Consider the following 15,146-nt stretch of genomic DNA (forward strand, 5'->3'; position numbering starts at 1 on the left):
ACACATCCAATGTGATATTAAGAACCCTAACGCTATCATAAAGCGAACGCAAACTTCTACCGGTATCTCAGATCTTTGAAGATAGATTATAAAGACCAAGTTAATTTTTAATAATGACAAAACTGAGTTCCTTGTCATAAGTCAGCTAAAAAATAAAACAGTTAAAACTATTAATTAATTAATTTGAAGTGAACCCTTTAATTTGACGGCATAATTGCATATTGTTTTACAGCTTGTTTATATTACTACAATGTTTTAGCATTTCATCATTGTAAAGTTTACTGATCATTTAAGGATTTTAGACAATGAATAAAAATGACTATTTTAGTCAAGTCAGGAAGTAGTACATAGGAGAATATGTGCCATACACCAGCCTGCTTGCAGCAGTGTCCCATTAACATCGCGCAAATATTTTATTAACCCAACCTCGCGTCAGCGTTACAGGTATTAACCGCGTGCTATTAAGGTTGTGGTCCAGGTCACTGACCGACATAGCCGTATAGTTTTACGTCAAAAACAAGGTGCTTGAAAGGCTATTTGAAATTTTTCTTCTGCACATCTTTCACCGATATTTTCAGAAAGCAGTAAAAATAGAATGTATATATCATTTGATAAAGTATATAAATGGTCGATTTTATTGGAATTAAAGTCATATAGTGAGTAACCTGCTTTCAACTCACCGAAGCTCTATCACGAGGAGAGTAGCAAGTTAGTCAGATGTCTTTACGCCAAAAGCCATGCATACTTTACATTTATATGTAAAAACTCGCATATACCGGATAACTAACCGAACACCAATCTTGACTTGAAATTTGAGTTTTGATCACATGCCGCTTTTTACTATCTAAAGCTTTGATCGCATTAACTTCGTTTCCAAACCCGTTAAGACGTTGGCCTCTTCTGTATAGATTATTTCAGATTTTGAATAAAAATCAAAATGGTTTTGTTATTCGACCTCAACATTTCATATTCATATGTTGACAAGTGGTTCTAAGTGACCGTACACAAATACAGTGTATTGCACGGGTATATTGATACATTATTACAATTGCGTTTGATATAATTTACAATTTACAAAATATAAGAAAAAGTAAAAATAAATAAATAGAATAAAATAAAAAATAATAATAATGAAATGTGTATAGGAAATGAGAAATATATTTTATACTCAAAAACGGTTATAACGTGTGTTAAAATAACATCCTGTAGGGTTCTATTGTTGTGCCATTTATACCAAACTATTCGCTATTAGAGAATGTAAATATGTTTTAATATATATTTCTTACCATTTTCGTTTAGTTTTTAATTCTAAGGTTTCATTTTGTTCTTTCATTACTTCTAATATAAAATGACAATGGTTTTATTCGATTTTTATATTGGTTTTTACTTCCTTAAACAGATAGTATTTGTTTTCTATTGCGATTTGATTAAGATGAGTTATGTGTCATTTTGTGCTTTAAAAGTTTTAACTGACCTTCAACAAGAAGCCACCCATGCACTTAGAATGCGTTATTAATCCCACTTCGTGTGGCATTAAACTTAGTGGCTTTTTTAGTAAACAGATATGGATGGGTTTGAGAAAAAAATCAGGATGAGTTGAAAATGGGCTGATAATTGACACAATTTTAGATGAATTAATTCATAAGGATAGATAGAATAGCGCATTTATTATTTTTGTGGACATTTGAAATAACTCACAATGTAATTTGACTAAAGCAGTGTACAGTGTAGTAAAGTAAATCGCGCCCTGTGTATGTCATGTCACGTGAATAAAATATACATGAATTTGATGAACATTCACTGGTAAGATAAAAAAATGTTAAACAGTATTTTCCGCATTTTGGTCACAGTTTTTTTAAACTAGACAATTAAAATTGTCCACTGTCATGTACATATTGATCAAATCTAAACACCCAGCGTTGTGATTATACGCATGATCGGCCTAGCTTGCGAATTGTTCACGTCTAATTGTACAAAGCTGACAAACTCAATTCCGTTTACCATGACTCGTCTCCATAGAAATCACCATTGTGTTCTGGGTGGTCCTGTCATGGCATCTGTAGTCAAGACAGCCCATTGCAACCCGAAAGTTGAATAAGGGTGAATAAATGTGTCTTGATTAGGCTTTTTTGTTGTGATGTTGTTTTTGCTACATCATAAGAGTAACAAATGATTTTATATTTGACAATAAGTGAATATATTAAAATTGATTTAATCATCGTATTATGCTTCTATTTTGTCACTTATAACCCAGACAACACTGGTAAAATTTCTGGTCATAACGTCCCCCTCCGGAGCTGGAGGACGTGGGTTCGACCCCACCCGGGGAACATACCAGTCATTTATATACGATTACCTGCTGTCTCCCGGCCTGGCACTCAGCATTTAGGGGTTGTAGCAGGGGTAAAGTTCCTGGTCAGGCAGCGAAAGATCTGTTCGCTTGGTAGCTTGCAACGATCCATAAGGCATGTTGGGCTGTACCCTCCCCATGGAGGCGAGAACATCAAAACCTAAACTGTACCGAGCCAAAAATGCTTAGGCGTTAGAGAACCCCGCTGAGACGCATGCATACTGCGGTATATAAGAACAGAATTTTTACTTTTGTACTAGAATTCAAATTAATTTTAAAAAAGTTCTTACTGTCACTGTGGCTCATATTTATCAAATGAACACTGACAGTTGGATTAGCTTAATTTAATATACTGTAATGATACTGATACCTAACATTTTGTCCTATTCACTGGTCCGTGATTACGGCGCTGTCCGCTAGATGGCATTGCGAACAGTGCATAGCTGGAAGGTGAACGGGCATTTCTTCTTGGAAAAAGCATTAAACTTGGGGACAGCTGCTTGACCAGTTCGACGCAAACATTTACACAAAGAAAGCGACGTTATCCAGCTATACCAATATGATATTTGTCGAAATATTTATAAGCGAAAAGTTTCTGTTCGCGTTGGTCTCTTATCTTCCATGTTGGTTATTCGCGGAAAAATCAACATCTCTTTCGATAAGGTTTCACCTCCGAGGGGGAAGGGTATATTTAGCTGGGGGTGACAGAGGGGGGTTTGTATCCGGGCCGTTCAAAGCTAATAATAGATTACGTGTTTATAATTAATTAATTTTTTATTTGCACTTGTACTCGAGTGATCGATTTTCTTTATAACATTGACGGGGAGGAGTTGTTTATAATGTAGTAATGTAAGTACATCAATGATACATTTTTGTGTTATTTCTTTGGACATCAGATAAAAAAAAAAATGTTTTTCGAATATTCGTGCCGGGTTGTGAGCCTCCCCTCCAAAAGGCTTATTCACCCAGTGAAACACGACATGTCATTAGTCTTAAGGATGTGAAATGATGCAGACGATATTTTTCTTGATCGTTGTTATTTCGCTGTCTGGGCGGGCAGGTAAGCATGGTCTTATTTCTGGACAACATACTGCTCGTTGCTAAACATTCTCAAAATTTAAGCATTTTATTACTTCTTACTCGTGACCACTTTAGATAAAACTTTTTTAACTCAACAATATTTATAAAGTTTTAGAAATGGTTTGCTAAAGATCGATTTGCAGTTTGGAATGTAGTTTTTCATACTGGGCTCAACTCATAATATGAACTACAATAAACGTTAAAAAAAGAGAAAGAAAAAAAGTGCGGTAGATAGTATTCAAAGGAAAATGTAGGCCTATTCCGTATTTCCTAGTGTCCCAGAGTAGCTTCCGGTGCCCAACGGGGAGGTATATACCGTGGAGTTACGTCTGCAATGGAAGGTGGGATTGCAGCGACGGGTCGGACGAAAGGAACTGTCAGACCACGTATAGACCAGGTATGATTAAATCATTTATATGTTTTGCAGGCAGAAAATAGTCATATATTTTACTGTGCATAGCAGCGGCGGATTTAGATGGGAGTTAGGGGGTCATGACAGCCCCTTCGGCTCTGTCTTGAAATTAGCATTTTGACTATCTAAATCATAATTCTGAACTGTACCAAAGGTCACTGTTTTTTCTCCAAAACACCGGTTATTTTCTAGACCCTTGAGCAGGCCCCGAACCCCACACCAAGGGGGCGATAGTCGGTTTTGCATCCGAGGCCTGTCGTTCCGTTCCGGACCCCCCCCCCCACTTCAAATAATCCTGGATCCGCCCCTGCATAGCGTATTTGTTTTGATTGAATTAATCGATGTTGCTATAAGGAAACGCTCTATGTATAACTTTCGCTTGAATGAAATAGTATTGTAAATATTTGGAAAGTTGTGCTTACAAGAGCTCGCCTTTGATTTGTTTGTATGCAATATCTGGCCTTTTTTATTTATTTTATTTTATGAATTTATTTATTTATTTATTCTATCTTATTTTATTTTATTTATTTATTCATTTATTTATTTATGTTTATGAAGTGTTTAACGAATAATGTACCCGTTTGTTCCTTGGCTGCATGTTTTAGAAGACTATCCTGTAAGCATATTTCCCTTTTGAGGTAATTCCAGGACAACCTATTTATAAGGCTGATGTAAATTAATTTGGTATCTCTGTCTGGATTAAGTCAACCAACAATGATAATTCAATTTACTCACTACGTCAGAAATATTTCGCATAAACGAAGGAGCAATGTGTCATCCTTTAGTAGCCGTTGACCACGACAGTGTTTATCTGTTGTCACTCGATACTGTCGACTTCAACGTTTGCCTTATGATAAAAGTTTGTTTGCTAGATAAAAAGAACAAGATATGAACATAAGATATTGATTATAAATGTGCCGCCTATGTCATGACTCGTGGTGATTAAATTATGTATGTAATTTCTCCTCGCACAAGTTAAGATAATGAAGGTGGCATTCCAAATGTTTTAATTTAAAGGTTCATTACCTATTTTAATAACGAAATGTAAATTTGATGTTTTGCTCAGCCCTATTCAATAATGGGCCTGGATGAAATAATGGGGATGTTAAGGTCGCTCTATAATTCGATAGCTCAGATCATATCTTTGTTGAATCTTTTTCAATAATGTGCACTATTGTATTTTCTTTATGCACTAATTATGGATGTTTCATTTTGTCTTATAGAACACACCACGGAGACCAATGGAGCTACAACATATGGTAAGCTTGAGAGGAAGACGCTTCCTTCATCTCTCTCTCTCTCTCTCTCCTCTCTCTCTTTCTCTCTCTCTTTCTCAAGCGCACGCACACACACATACAAACATATTCACTCTCTCTCTCACACAATACACATATACTCTCTATTTGACTCTCTCTCTCTCTCTCTCTTTTTTCTCTCTAACACACACACACACACACACACACACACACACACTATCTCGCACTCTCCCTCGCAACAAAAACGTTTTGTATCTCGCAAAACAAACATTTTCAAAAACATAAAAACATGTACCTTTTATGTACCTTGTGCCTTTTGCCAGCAATCTGCTTATACTCACGTATTGTGTTTGTTACATCTTGTATTGGGTATGACTTTGTTTTATGTTATATTGGGTATTGAGTTTGATATATGTTCTCCAATAAAATCACCGTTATTGAAAACATTTGGATTTCTGACAAACCGTGATTTTCCTAATTTGATGTCCACTCTTTGCTGTGTCACCCAGTCTCTCCATTTCCCTACATCTCTAATATTTTATCTTTCAGATCCCTGCTACCGCAATCCGTGTCAGAACGGTGGAACATGTTACCCGAAGAGAACCTCATACTGGCCGTACCAATACACAGAATACAGCTGTCAATGTGACTCTTATCACTATGGACAGAAATGCCAGTATTATGGACGTAAGGAGAGCCTGGATATCACGATACTTATTTTAAGATATATATATTGAAAATCATTATCTGATTTGATATAATTAGATTTATAACGTGACTATATAATAAATACATAAATAAAATTTAAAAAAAAAATGTCAAAGTTACGAGGCTATAGTCATTAGTTTAGCTTTATCCTGTGTCTGTATAAAATACGTAAATCCTTGTTGTCTGCAGCACTACATTTTAACTGTAACAATGCACTGAACGATTCAAGTTGAATCTGTTCTTTTTTTATTCAGGACAAACCACTGAGAGACCCACGGTAGAAACAACTCAAAGTAGGTTTTATGGAAAACGCCCTTTTATGTAACTTGTAATTGAGTGAAAAGGCGCTTTTGGGGGATACAACCCGGTTTACTAACGTCGTTTGCTGATAGTTAATTGATTTTTTTCCCAAATATTTTGAAAAATAACGAAGTCGCATGCCCGGTTTACGTACAACAAGCGTCGATCGCAACATGATACAAGATGTTACATGCACAAGAACCTGCCCCAAATGACTACAGATACAATTAACAGCCGATGCATGCACTAAACATATCTGTGACACGTGTAACAATAAAGAAAACATATAATTTTCCACCGTGGCAGTAATAAATGAACATGCTCGGTTGATAAATAGTGTATACAGTGTATTTATTCATTTTCATTATGCCATTACCGTATTTAGGCTGTCAAAATGGAGGATACTATGATTATTATAACGGTAGATGTCGCTGCCAAGCAGGCACGTGGGGCTATTATTGCCAATATGGAAGTGGTGAGTTGACTTGTGAAAATATTCTAGAGAACAATTTCATGGTGATGAGTGGTCCTTATCTCATTCCTTTCAATTTATTTCACTCTTACCCTTTCTAATGAATATAAATAAATATACAGGTACACATGTAAATAAAAAACTCAGAGTACTTATTAAAAACAGCAGCACTTTTGTGGAATCCCACATCAGGGTGCAGGCATGCACTGTATATCTCATAGACAACCATATACATCATTACACTTGATAGTACCGTATAAACCAGTGATTGAGACTAACTAATTTTGATATGTTTTAGCGCAAACTACGATGGAGACGACAAAAATGGCGACAACGTACGGTGAGCCTCTCTTTCTCTCTCTCTCTCTCAATCTCCGTGCTTACCACGTTATGCTTTTAAGTCAAGAATCGACAGTCTAGATGAAATGCCAAGGTTTCTTGTGCACATGAAGATTAACTTTACCTGAAATATTAGAGTGATGCCTATCCATCTTTCATATTGGTGATTAACATTGCCTCTGGCAAATCGTGATGTTCACTGATAAATTAACGTATACTTTTTGCTGTGGTTTCCTATCTCTCCATTGCATTTCAGATCCCTGCTACCGCAATCCGTGTCAGAACGGTGGAACGTGTTACCCGAAGAGAGCCTCGTACTGGCCGTACCAATACACAGAATACAGCTGTCAGTGTGACTCTTACCACTATGGACAGAAATGCCAGTATTATGGACGTAAGGATAGCCTGAATATCACGATACTTATTTTAAGATATAAATCTTGAAAATTATTATCTGATTTGATATAATTAGATTTATAACGTGACTATATAATAAATACATAAATAAAATAAAAAAGTACAAGTTACCAGGGTAAAGTAATTAGTTTAGCTTTATCCTGTGTCTGTATAAAACATGTAAATCCTTGTTGTCTGCAGCACTACATTTTTACTGTAACAATGCACTGAACGATTCAAGTTGAATCTGTTCTTTTTTATTCAGGACAAACCACTGAGAGACCCACAGTAGAAACAACTCAAAGTAGGTTTTATGGAAAACGCCGATCTATGTAACTTGTAATTGAGTAGAAAGGCGCTTTTGGGGGATAAAAGCTGGTTTACTAATGTCGTTTGCTGATAGTTAATCGTTTTTCCCAAATATCTGGGAAAATTACGAAGTCGCATGCCCGGTTTAGGTACAGCAAGCGTCGATCGCAACATGATACAAGATGTTACATGCACAAGAACCTGCCCCAAATAACTACAGATACAATTAACAGCCGATGCATGCACTAAACATATCTGATACACGTGTAACAGTAAAGAAAAAAATATAATTTTCCACCGTAGTAGTAATAAATGAACATGCTCGGTTGATAAATAGTGTATACAGTGTATTTATTCAATTTTCTCATGCCCTTACCGTATTTAGGCTGTCAAAATGGAGGATACTATGATTATTATAACGGTAGATGTCGCTGCCAAGCAGGCACGTGGGGCTATTATTGCCAATATGGAAGTGGTGAGTTGACTTGTGAAAATATTCTAGAGAACAATTTCATGGTGATGAGTGGTCCTTACTTCATTCCCTACGATTTATTTCACTCTTACCCTTTCTAATGAATATAAATAAATATACAGGTACACATGTAAATAAGTTAGAGTACTTAATAAAAACAGCAGCACTTTTGTGGAACCCCAAGTCAGAGCACATGCATGCACTGCATATCTCATAGACAGCCGTTTACATCATTACCGTATAGTACCGTATAAACCAGTGATTAAGACTTAACTAATTTTGATATGTTGTAGTACAAACTACTGTGGAGCCGACAAAAATGGCGACAACATACGGTGAGCCTCTCTCTCTCTCTCTCTCTCTCTATATATATATATATATATATATATATATATATATATATATTAATCAATGTGCGCTCCACGTTAAGTCGAGATTCGACAGTTTCGATCAAATGCCAATGTTTCTTGTGCACATGAACACTTAACTTTACCTGAATTATTGGCTTGATGCCTAATTATCCTTCACATTTGGTGAGTAACATTCTCTTCGTTGTGTTTCAGATCCCTGCTACCGAAATCCGTGTCAGAACGGTGGAACGTGTTACCCGAAGAGAACCTCGTACTGGCCGTACCAATACACAGAATACAGCTGTCAGTGTGACTCTTATCACTATGGACAGAAATGCCAGTATTATGGACGTAAGGATAGCCTGAATATCACGATACTTTTTTAAATATATATTTCTTGAAAATCTTTCTTTCATTCGATGTAATCAGATTAATAACGTGACTATTTATAAAAATAAATAAATACATAAATAAATAAATAAATAAATAAATAAATAAAATAAAAATTAAAAACTACAAGTTACGATGCTATAGTTATTAGTTTAGCTTTATTCTATATATGTGTAGAAATATACATGTACTGTAAACCCCTGTTATCTCCAGAACTAAATGTTTTACTAAAATAATGCACTGAACACTTTAAGCTGAATGTGTATTTTTTAGGACAAACCACTGAGAGACCCACGGAAATGACAACACAGAGTAGGTTTCACGGAAAAGGGATCTTTTTGTGGATGATTTTTAAAACTTGCAATTCAGTAGAAATGGCGCTTTTTTGACGATAAAAAATCAGGTTTACTAAAGTACAACCATGTAGTTTGCTAATAGTTATTTGATTGTTTCCAAATATTTGGAAAATCACGACGTTGCATGTCCGGCTAAAGTACAACAAACGTCGCTTGCAACACATTAAATCATGACACAAGCAGTGCACTAAACAGCCCATTCCTCCCCTGCTCTTATGTCCGCAGCACGTGTAATTGTAAATACAGATTGAGTCTCTATGCCACGGCAATAAGTGGACATTCTCTGTTTATACTCAACAAAGTGCAGTGCTATTGAGTCAGTTTTCCTTATTTCGTAATATAGGATGTCAAAATGGAGGATACTATGATTATTATAACGGTAGATGTCGCTGTCCAGCAGGCACGTGGGGTTATTATTGCCAATATGGCAGTGGTGAGTAGTATTTGTTTAAATGTGCATGGAATAATTTCATCATAATGTGTAAGCCTATCATCTCATTTCTCCTAGTATTGTTCTACATTAATTAATGTTCACCTTTGAAATGTTTTTTACTACTTCGATCGAGTCTTATTATTTATACGTATGCATGGTATAGTGAACGACTCTGAATAACAAATCCTTATGGAAGATACTGAACGACATATAGGGGTTTTACTTTCAATACATGTACATGTATATGGACACTGATATATGTACAAATACACATTGGGCCATGTATTACATTACTCAGCAATGGCAACATGCAATTTGTTTTCAATGTGTTGTCACTGAACATTTCTTGTCAATGTATAGGGATGCTTGGAGTACAAATACTGCATTTTTTCGATATTTGTTTCAGTAACGACGCCATTACCACCTGAGGAAACAACTTCAATAGCAAACACAACAGGTATTTGTGATATGAAAAAAAAAATGGTACACTACGGTTGTACTCTCCATATATACTCACGCAAATTGAGTTATTTGATTGTAGTTTTGACACCTTTAAATTAAGAATAATACATTTATACATTCCCCTTTTTAGTTGTAGTTTGCCAACTGTACAAGTTCAACTATCCCCCTTTCTGTACTAAACGGTCGCGACCAGTTAACAACACGTGGGCACTATGCAAAATGCCTTTACCATGCTCAGGGATCAAAATAAAATTCTGAGTTTTTCTTTTCGTTAACATACCAAACACATTTTGTTCTCGTTCATGCTACTAACTTGTTAAGTGAGCAGTGACACGCCTACTATCACTATATTATATTATATTATATTATATTATATTATATTATAAAACGACCGCCGTTTCAGATAAGTTTACAGGGAAAAAGGTCCGTTTAGTAGGAGGAGGGAGTAGCAACATAGGTCGTGTGGAGGTTTATCATAATGGCCAGTGGGGGACTGTTTGTGATGATAGTTTTGACAACACAGATGCTCAAGTTGTATGCCGTATGCTGGGATACAGGTCCGACTTTTATTAACGTTACATCGTCAGTATTGCTTAAATTTGTACCTTAAACATAACAACACAAAATTTCACTGGACTCACTTTGCATTTCAGTATTAAATATTCAGAGAATGCAATGTTCGCCTATCACCCTCACCATGCTGTATACAATAGTGCAACAATATTTGCATTTTTTGTCTAAAATGTGGATATTATAATCATTAAATTTCCCCACATTAAAAATATGTATTGACTATTCAGACAATGAAACAATACCCCCTAGGTCCTAAAATGTTTTCATTTTTGACTAACGTAGTCGTTGAATTTAAGGAGTCTGGATAGTTGAATCCCTGTCTGCAATGCATCTAATGTAAAACCCTACCAAATCTATACTTGTTACAGCCCATACAATGCGAGAGCCTACTCGAGTGCCAGGTTTGGTCAAGGCCGTGGTCCGATATGGCTGGATGACCTGCGCTGTAGAGGCTACGAGTCCAGTGTATTTGATTGCTCTCACCAAGGTCTGGGTAAACACAACTGTGGACATAGTGAAGATGCTGGGGTGTCATGCTACAATGATACAGATCTATCGGTTACCACGGCGTATTCAGGCGAGTTACTAACTTACTCCTTTGAACTTCAAAATTTTTGTCGGGATTTTTGCGCCAAATATATTCTAGCCAAAACAATTGTAGCCATTAAATTATGAATTTGGTATATATTCAAATGCGTTTAGTACATGCTTATACATTACTATTAAAAGTTTGACATATCGGTTAACGAGGCAGGGCGCTTTGTATCACACATGTGTGATAACAGCACCTACGTTATCTTTATCTGGCAATAAAGGCAGAAGTTTTACCCATTTCATGGCGTGCCAAAGCACACGTAAGATTTGTCAACAAGATGAAGATTCAACAAAATACTGTTATATAATGTAACGGCAAGTAAAGCATTTTTCAATGATTGGAGTTCGGTAAATAATTAACTGCAGATCAACACTCAAAGGCAAAATTTAACCAAGTATTTTATTTATTATTTCATCTTTTTCAGAAGAAACCACGGCAGCAAACGAAATAACAACTGGTATGGGAGAGAAGCCATGCTGTAAAACTCTCAAATATGTTTATTTTATATAGTGTCATATATTTTTAATCAAAATTTTAGAAAACCCTTGTCAATAGGAATTTGGTTATCAAACAAATTTTTAACACTAAATGAACTACATGTATATTTTGACATAAGTCACATCACAGATGTTTGAACATTGAAACTGAATACTAAATATGTTTATTTCATTTCCAGAAATGCCAGAAACAACTACACACGGTAAGCCTTCCTAGTGTACCTTGTCTCGTTTGATATGGTGTAAGGACTTTTGTAAAGGGTGTGTGGAAGTCGCTATAAGTATAGACTCTAAGTGCAATGGACCGAGTACAAATTTTTGTAATTGCAATCTTGCGAATGTTTTTAAATGTTTTTTTTTAATGTACATTGTAAGGTGTATAATATGAGTCTGAACTTTAATGTAAACGCCTCAAAATACTATTCTACTGTGCTGGTAGTTTTAGTTCAATATCTTTAATTTAAAAGTGTCTCAGTGCCAGGTACTACTCTTCATTTAAATATGCACCATTTCAGACCCCTGTTCCCAAAACCCCTGCCAGTATGGTGGTACATGTATACGTACTAACAGTTACTATTGGCCGTACACTGGCTACAGATGTAACTGTCCTTACTACCGTACTGGGCAAAAGTGCGAGTACGGTGCTTATGGATACCGTAAGTTGATTTCTTTCTATAAAAGTGCATTTTATTTTTGGTTTTTGATCTAAGAATCAAAATATCCTCCAATTTATATTCATACCCAAGTTTTAGTCCGCGTCGGAATAGTATTTGTAAAACTAATAGAAGAAGTAGAAATATTTACCATTTTGTTACGTGATAAAGCACCTGTTGGGTTAATCAATAAGTTGAAGATTGAACAAAATACATATTTGAACGATAAGTACAGCATATTTCAAGAAGCAGCATTTGGTTAATAACTGCAGTCCAAGACGGCGCAACAAATATTTACTAAGTATTTTATGTATTTTTCATCTTTTACAGAAGAAACCACGGCGGCAAACGAAATCACAACTGGTATGAGTGTGAAATCATGTAGTAAAACTCTAAAATATGTTCATGTTATGTAGTATTATATGTAATGGTATGAATCCTCAATATATCAGAATAAACTGTCTAACATTAAGTCAACTGCCGTATATTTTGCATTTAGTCGCATCACAGATTTTTAAACATTTAAATTGAAATATTTCCATTTCATGTTCAGAAATGCCGGAAGCAACAACATACGGTAAGCCTTCTAATTAAACGTGCCGTCGTTTGTTATATTGTCAATACTTTTGCAAAGGCTGTGTGGAAGTTGTTTTAAATAGAATCTTCAATTATAATACACAAGTTTTTGCAAATACATTCTTAGGTGTATAATATGTGTCTGTAATTGTCCGAGCATGCTACTGTACTGTTCCTGGGCTCGGAATCTCGAAAGGTTCGCTATGTTGCGCACGCGCTATAGCATAGCTAGCGTGCGCTATTTGCTAGTGCGATTGCACCCACCTGCTATCTCGAAGCCTTAGCAGACGCAACGCAATTATAACCTCAAACTCTACTAATATTCGATTGCCGCATAAAGTGAAGACGTCATAACACAATTACACAAAATGCAATTTTTTTCACCATGACGCAAATTAAGAGGTTGTTTTTATTTATAGGAATATCATAATTACAAATACTGATATTTGAAGTATTTGACACCAATAAAATGTCAAAAAACAATTCAATAAGCGAAGCTTGGACTGACACAATTATTGACACAATGGTGAGTAGTGTTCAGTCTCACAATAATAGACATTGAGGAAGGTCACGGTGCGGCCGAATGCTTTGTTTCTGCTTTTTCATTTTGTGTGGAAAATAACACTTTTAAATTTATTATTATTATCAATAGACTACACAGATGAATGAAATTCACCAGAAAATATAAAATGATGTATGAAATGTTTAATTTTGATTTTTTTCTGCATAATAAAATATGACTTTGGCATTCTTCACGTGAATATTTACCGCAAGTTTTTCTATCAGAGGTACCAGTGATTCAATCAATTAAAAGCTTCCATGTTTTTGTTATATGTTTTATTATATGCTATTATGACTAGCAACCCTAACTTGCCATACATGAAAGACATTAAAATGACGAATTTTGCATACGCAGAGGCCTTTACGACTAGTTTGTATCGCCGCAAATAATAGTCTCGAAACTAATGGCGATTTGGACATTAGCGCACGGCCGGGATTTGCGAAGCTTTCGAGATATGGGATAGCGCACGCTAGCCATGCTAGCGCAGGCGCTCAAAATAGCGATTCTTTCGAGATACGGGATAGCGCACGCTAGCCATGCTATAGCGTGTGCTCAACATAGCGAACCTTTCGAGATTCCGAGCCCTGCAATTTTAGTTTAAGATATTTATTGTAAACTCAAACGATAAGATAATTTAGTATTATTGCAATATCTTGCACTTTCTTTCATTATTACACATATAATTCTTCGTCAGGATGCATTTATACCTCTTCCATTTCAGACCCCTGTTCCCGTAACCCATGCCAGTATGGCGGTACATGTATACGTACCAGCAGTTACTATTGGCCATACACTGGCTACAGATGTAACTGTCCTTACTACCGTACTGGGCAAAAGTGCGAGTACAGCGCTTACGGATACCGTGAGTTGATTTTTTTTATCACAGTATGATATATTTTTCATTTTATATACATATTTTAGAACCAAAATAACCTCCAATTAACCTTTAACCCTAGTTTAAGTCCTCATTGGAATATTTGTGAAACTAATATAAAAAGGTGAAATATTTATATTTTGTCACTTGCCAAAGCACTTGTTGAACTAATCAACAAGTCGAAGATTGAATAAAATATGTGTTTGAACAACAAGTATTATATTTTTTTCTATAATCGAAATTTGGTTAATAATGAACTGCAGTTCAATTCAATGCAGCAAATGTTTACCAAGTATTTACTTGATTATTTCATCTTTTGCAGGAGAAACCACGGCGCCAAACGAAATCACGACTGGTATGTGAACAAAATCATGCAGTAAAACCCTAAAATACGTTCATATTATGTAATTTTATGTGATATGTTATGAGTCTTCAATATTTTAATTAGAATATGGTTATCAAACAAATTGTCTAATATTAAGTTATATTGTCTAACATTAACTCAACTGCATTTTTTTTATTTTGCAAAAAGTCACAACGCTGATTTTTAAACAATAACATTTAAATATTTCCATTTCATGTTCAGCAATGATGAAAACGACTCCATACGGTAAGCCTTCCTATTGCACGTGCATTTTTGCATAGACTGTGTATAAGTTACTATTAATAAAACCCTTAACTGTTTAATCTGTTTCTGCTTTAGTATTATACAGTGCCGCCGGAATCTCCCC

The 15,146-nt window shown here is 35.5% G+C and overlaps 2 protein-coding genes across 2 annotated transcripts in view; both read left to right on the forward strand.

Annotated features, from left to right (window-relative positions):
- Positions 1-3,324: 3,324 nt before the first annotated feature.
- Positions 3,325-6,679, forward strand: LOC147761917 (uncharacterized). Its single transcript, XM_087014091.1, has 6 exons — positions 3,325-3,410; positions 3,705-3,827; positions 5,066-5,101; positions 5,648-5,785; positions 6,061-6,099; positions 6,492-6,679. Exons 1-6 carry the CDS (start codon positions 3,356-3,358, stop codon positions 6,677-6,679), a joined length of 579 nt encoding a protein of 192 aa, XP_086870217.1. The 5' UTR covers positions 3,325-3,355.
- Positions 6,680-6,814: 135 nt separating this feature from the next.
- Positions 6,815-15,146, forward strand: part of LOC106169470 (scavenger receptor cysteine-rich domain-containing protein DMBT1-like) — a 66,251-nt gene continuing 57,919 nt past the window's right edge. The window contains exons 1-19 of the mRNA XM_087014092.1: positions 6,815-6,918; positions 7,174-7,311; positions 7,579-7,617; positions 8,008-8,097; positions 8,388-8,429; positions 8,658-8,795; positions 9,108-9,146; positions 9,534-9,623; positions 10,030-10,119; positions 10,489-10,642; positions 11,027-11,235; positions 11,678-11,710; positions 11,930-11,953; positions 12,266-12,406; positions 12,734-12,766; positions 12,957-12,980; positions 14,263-14,403; positions 14,738-14,770; positions 15,002-15,025. Of these exons, the coding sequence (XP_086870218.1) occupies positions 6,888-6,918; positions 7,174-7,311; positions 7,579-7,617; positions 8,008-8,097; positions 8,388-8,429; positions 8,658-8,795; positions 9,108-9,146; positions 9,534-9,623; positions 10,030-10,119; positions 10,489-10,642; positions 11,027-11,235; positions 11,678-11,710; positions 11,930-11,953; positions 12,266-12,406; positions 12,734-12,766; positions 12,957-12,980; positions 14,263-14,403; positions 14,738-14,770; positions 15,002-15,025 (1,513 nt within the window). The 5' untranslated portion in view covers positions 6,815-6,887. The remainder of the gene's footprint in view (positions 6,919-7,173; positions 7,312-7,578; positions 7,618-8,007; positions 8,098-8,387; positions 8,430-8,657; positions 8,796-9,107; positions 9,147-9,533; positions 9,624-10,029; positions 10,120-10,488; positions 10,643-11,026; positions 11,236-11,677; positions 11,711-11,929; positions 11,954-12,265; positions 12,407-12,733; positions 12,767-12,956; positions 12,981-14,262; positions 14,404-14,737; positions 14,771-15,001; positions 15,026-15,146) is intronic.

This window comes from Lingula anatina, chromosome 5 (assembly GCF_051362555.1).
Source record: "Lingula anatina isolate TDL-2025a chromosome 5, LinAna3.0, whole genome shotgun sequence".
Lineage (NCBI taxonomy): Eukaryota > Metazoa > Brachiopoda > Lingulata > Lingulida > Lingulidae > Lingula > Lingula anatina.

What these genes read in the sequence shown, in the direction of transcription:
- LOC147761917 (XM_087014091.1), top strand. Translation starts at nt 3,356, where the DNA reads ATGATGCAGACGATATTTTTCTTGATCGTTGTTATTTCGCTGTCTGGG. An exon ending in TTCGCTGTCTGGGCGGGCAG is followed by an intron (nt 3,411 to 3,704) that starts GTAAGCATGGTC and finishes CGTATTTCCTAG; the next exon opens with TGTCCCAGAGTAGCTTCCGG. An exon ending in TCAGACCACGTATAGACCAG is followed by an intron (nt 3,828 to 5,065) that starts GTATGATTAAAT and finishes TTTGTCTTATAG; the next exon opens with AACACACCACGGAGACCAAT.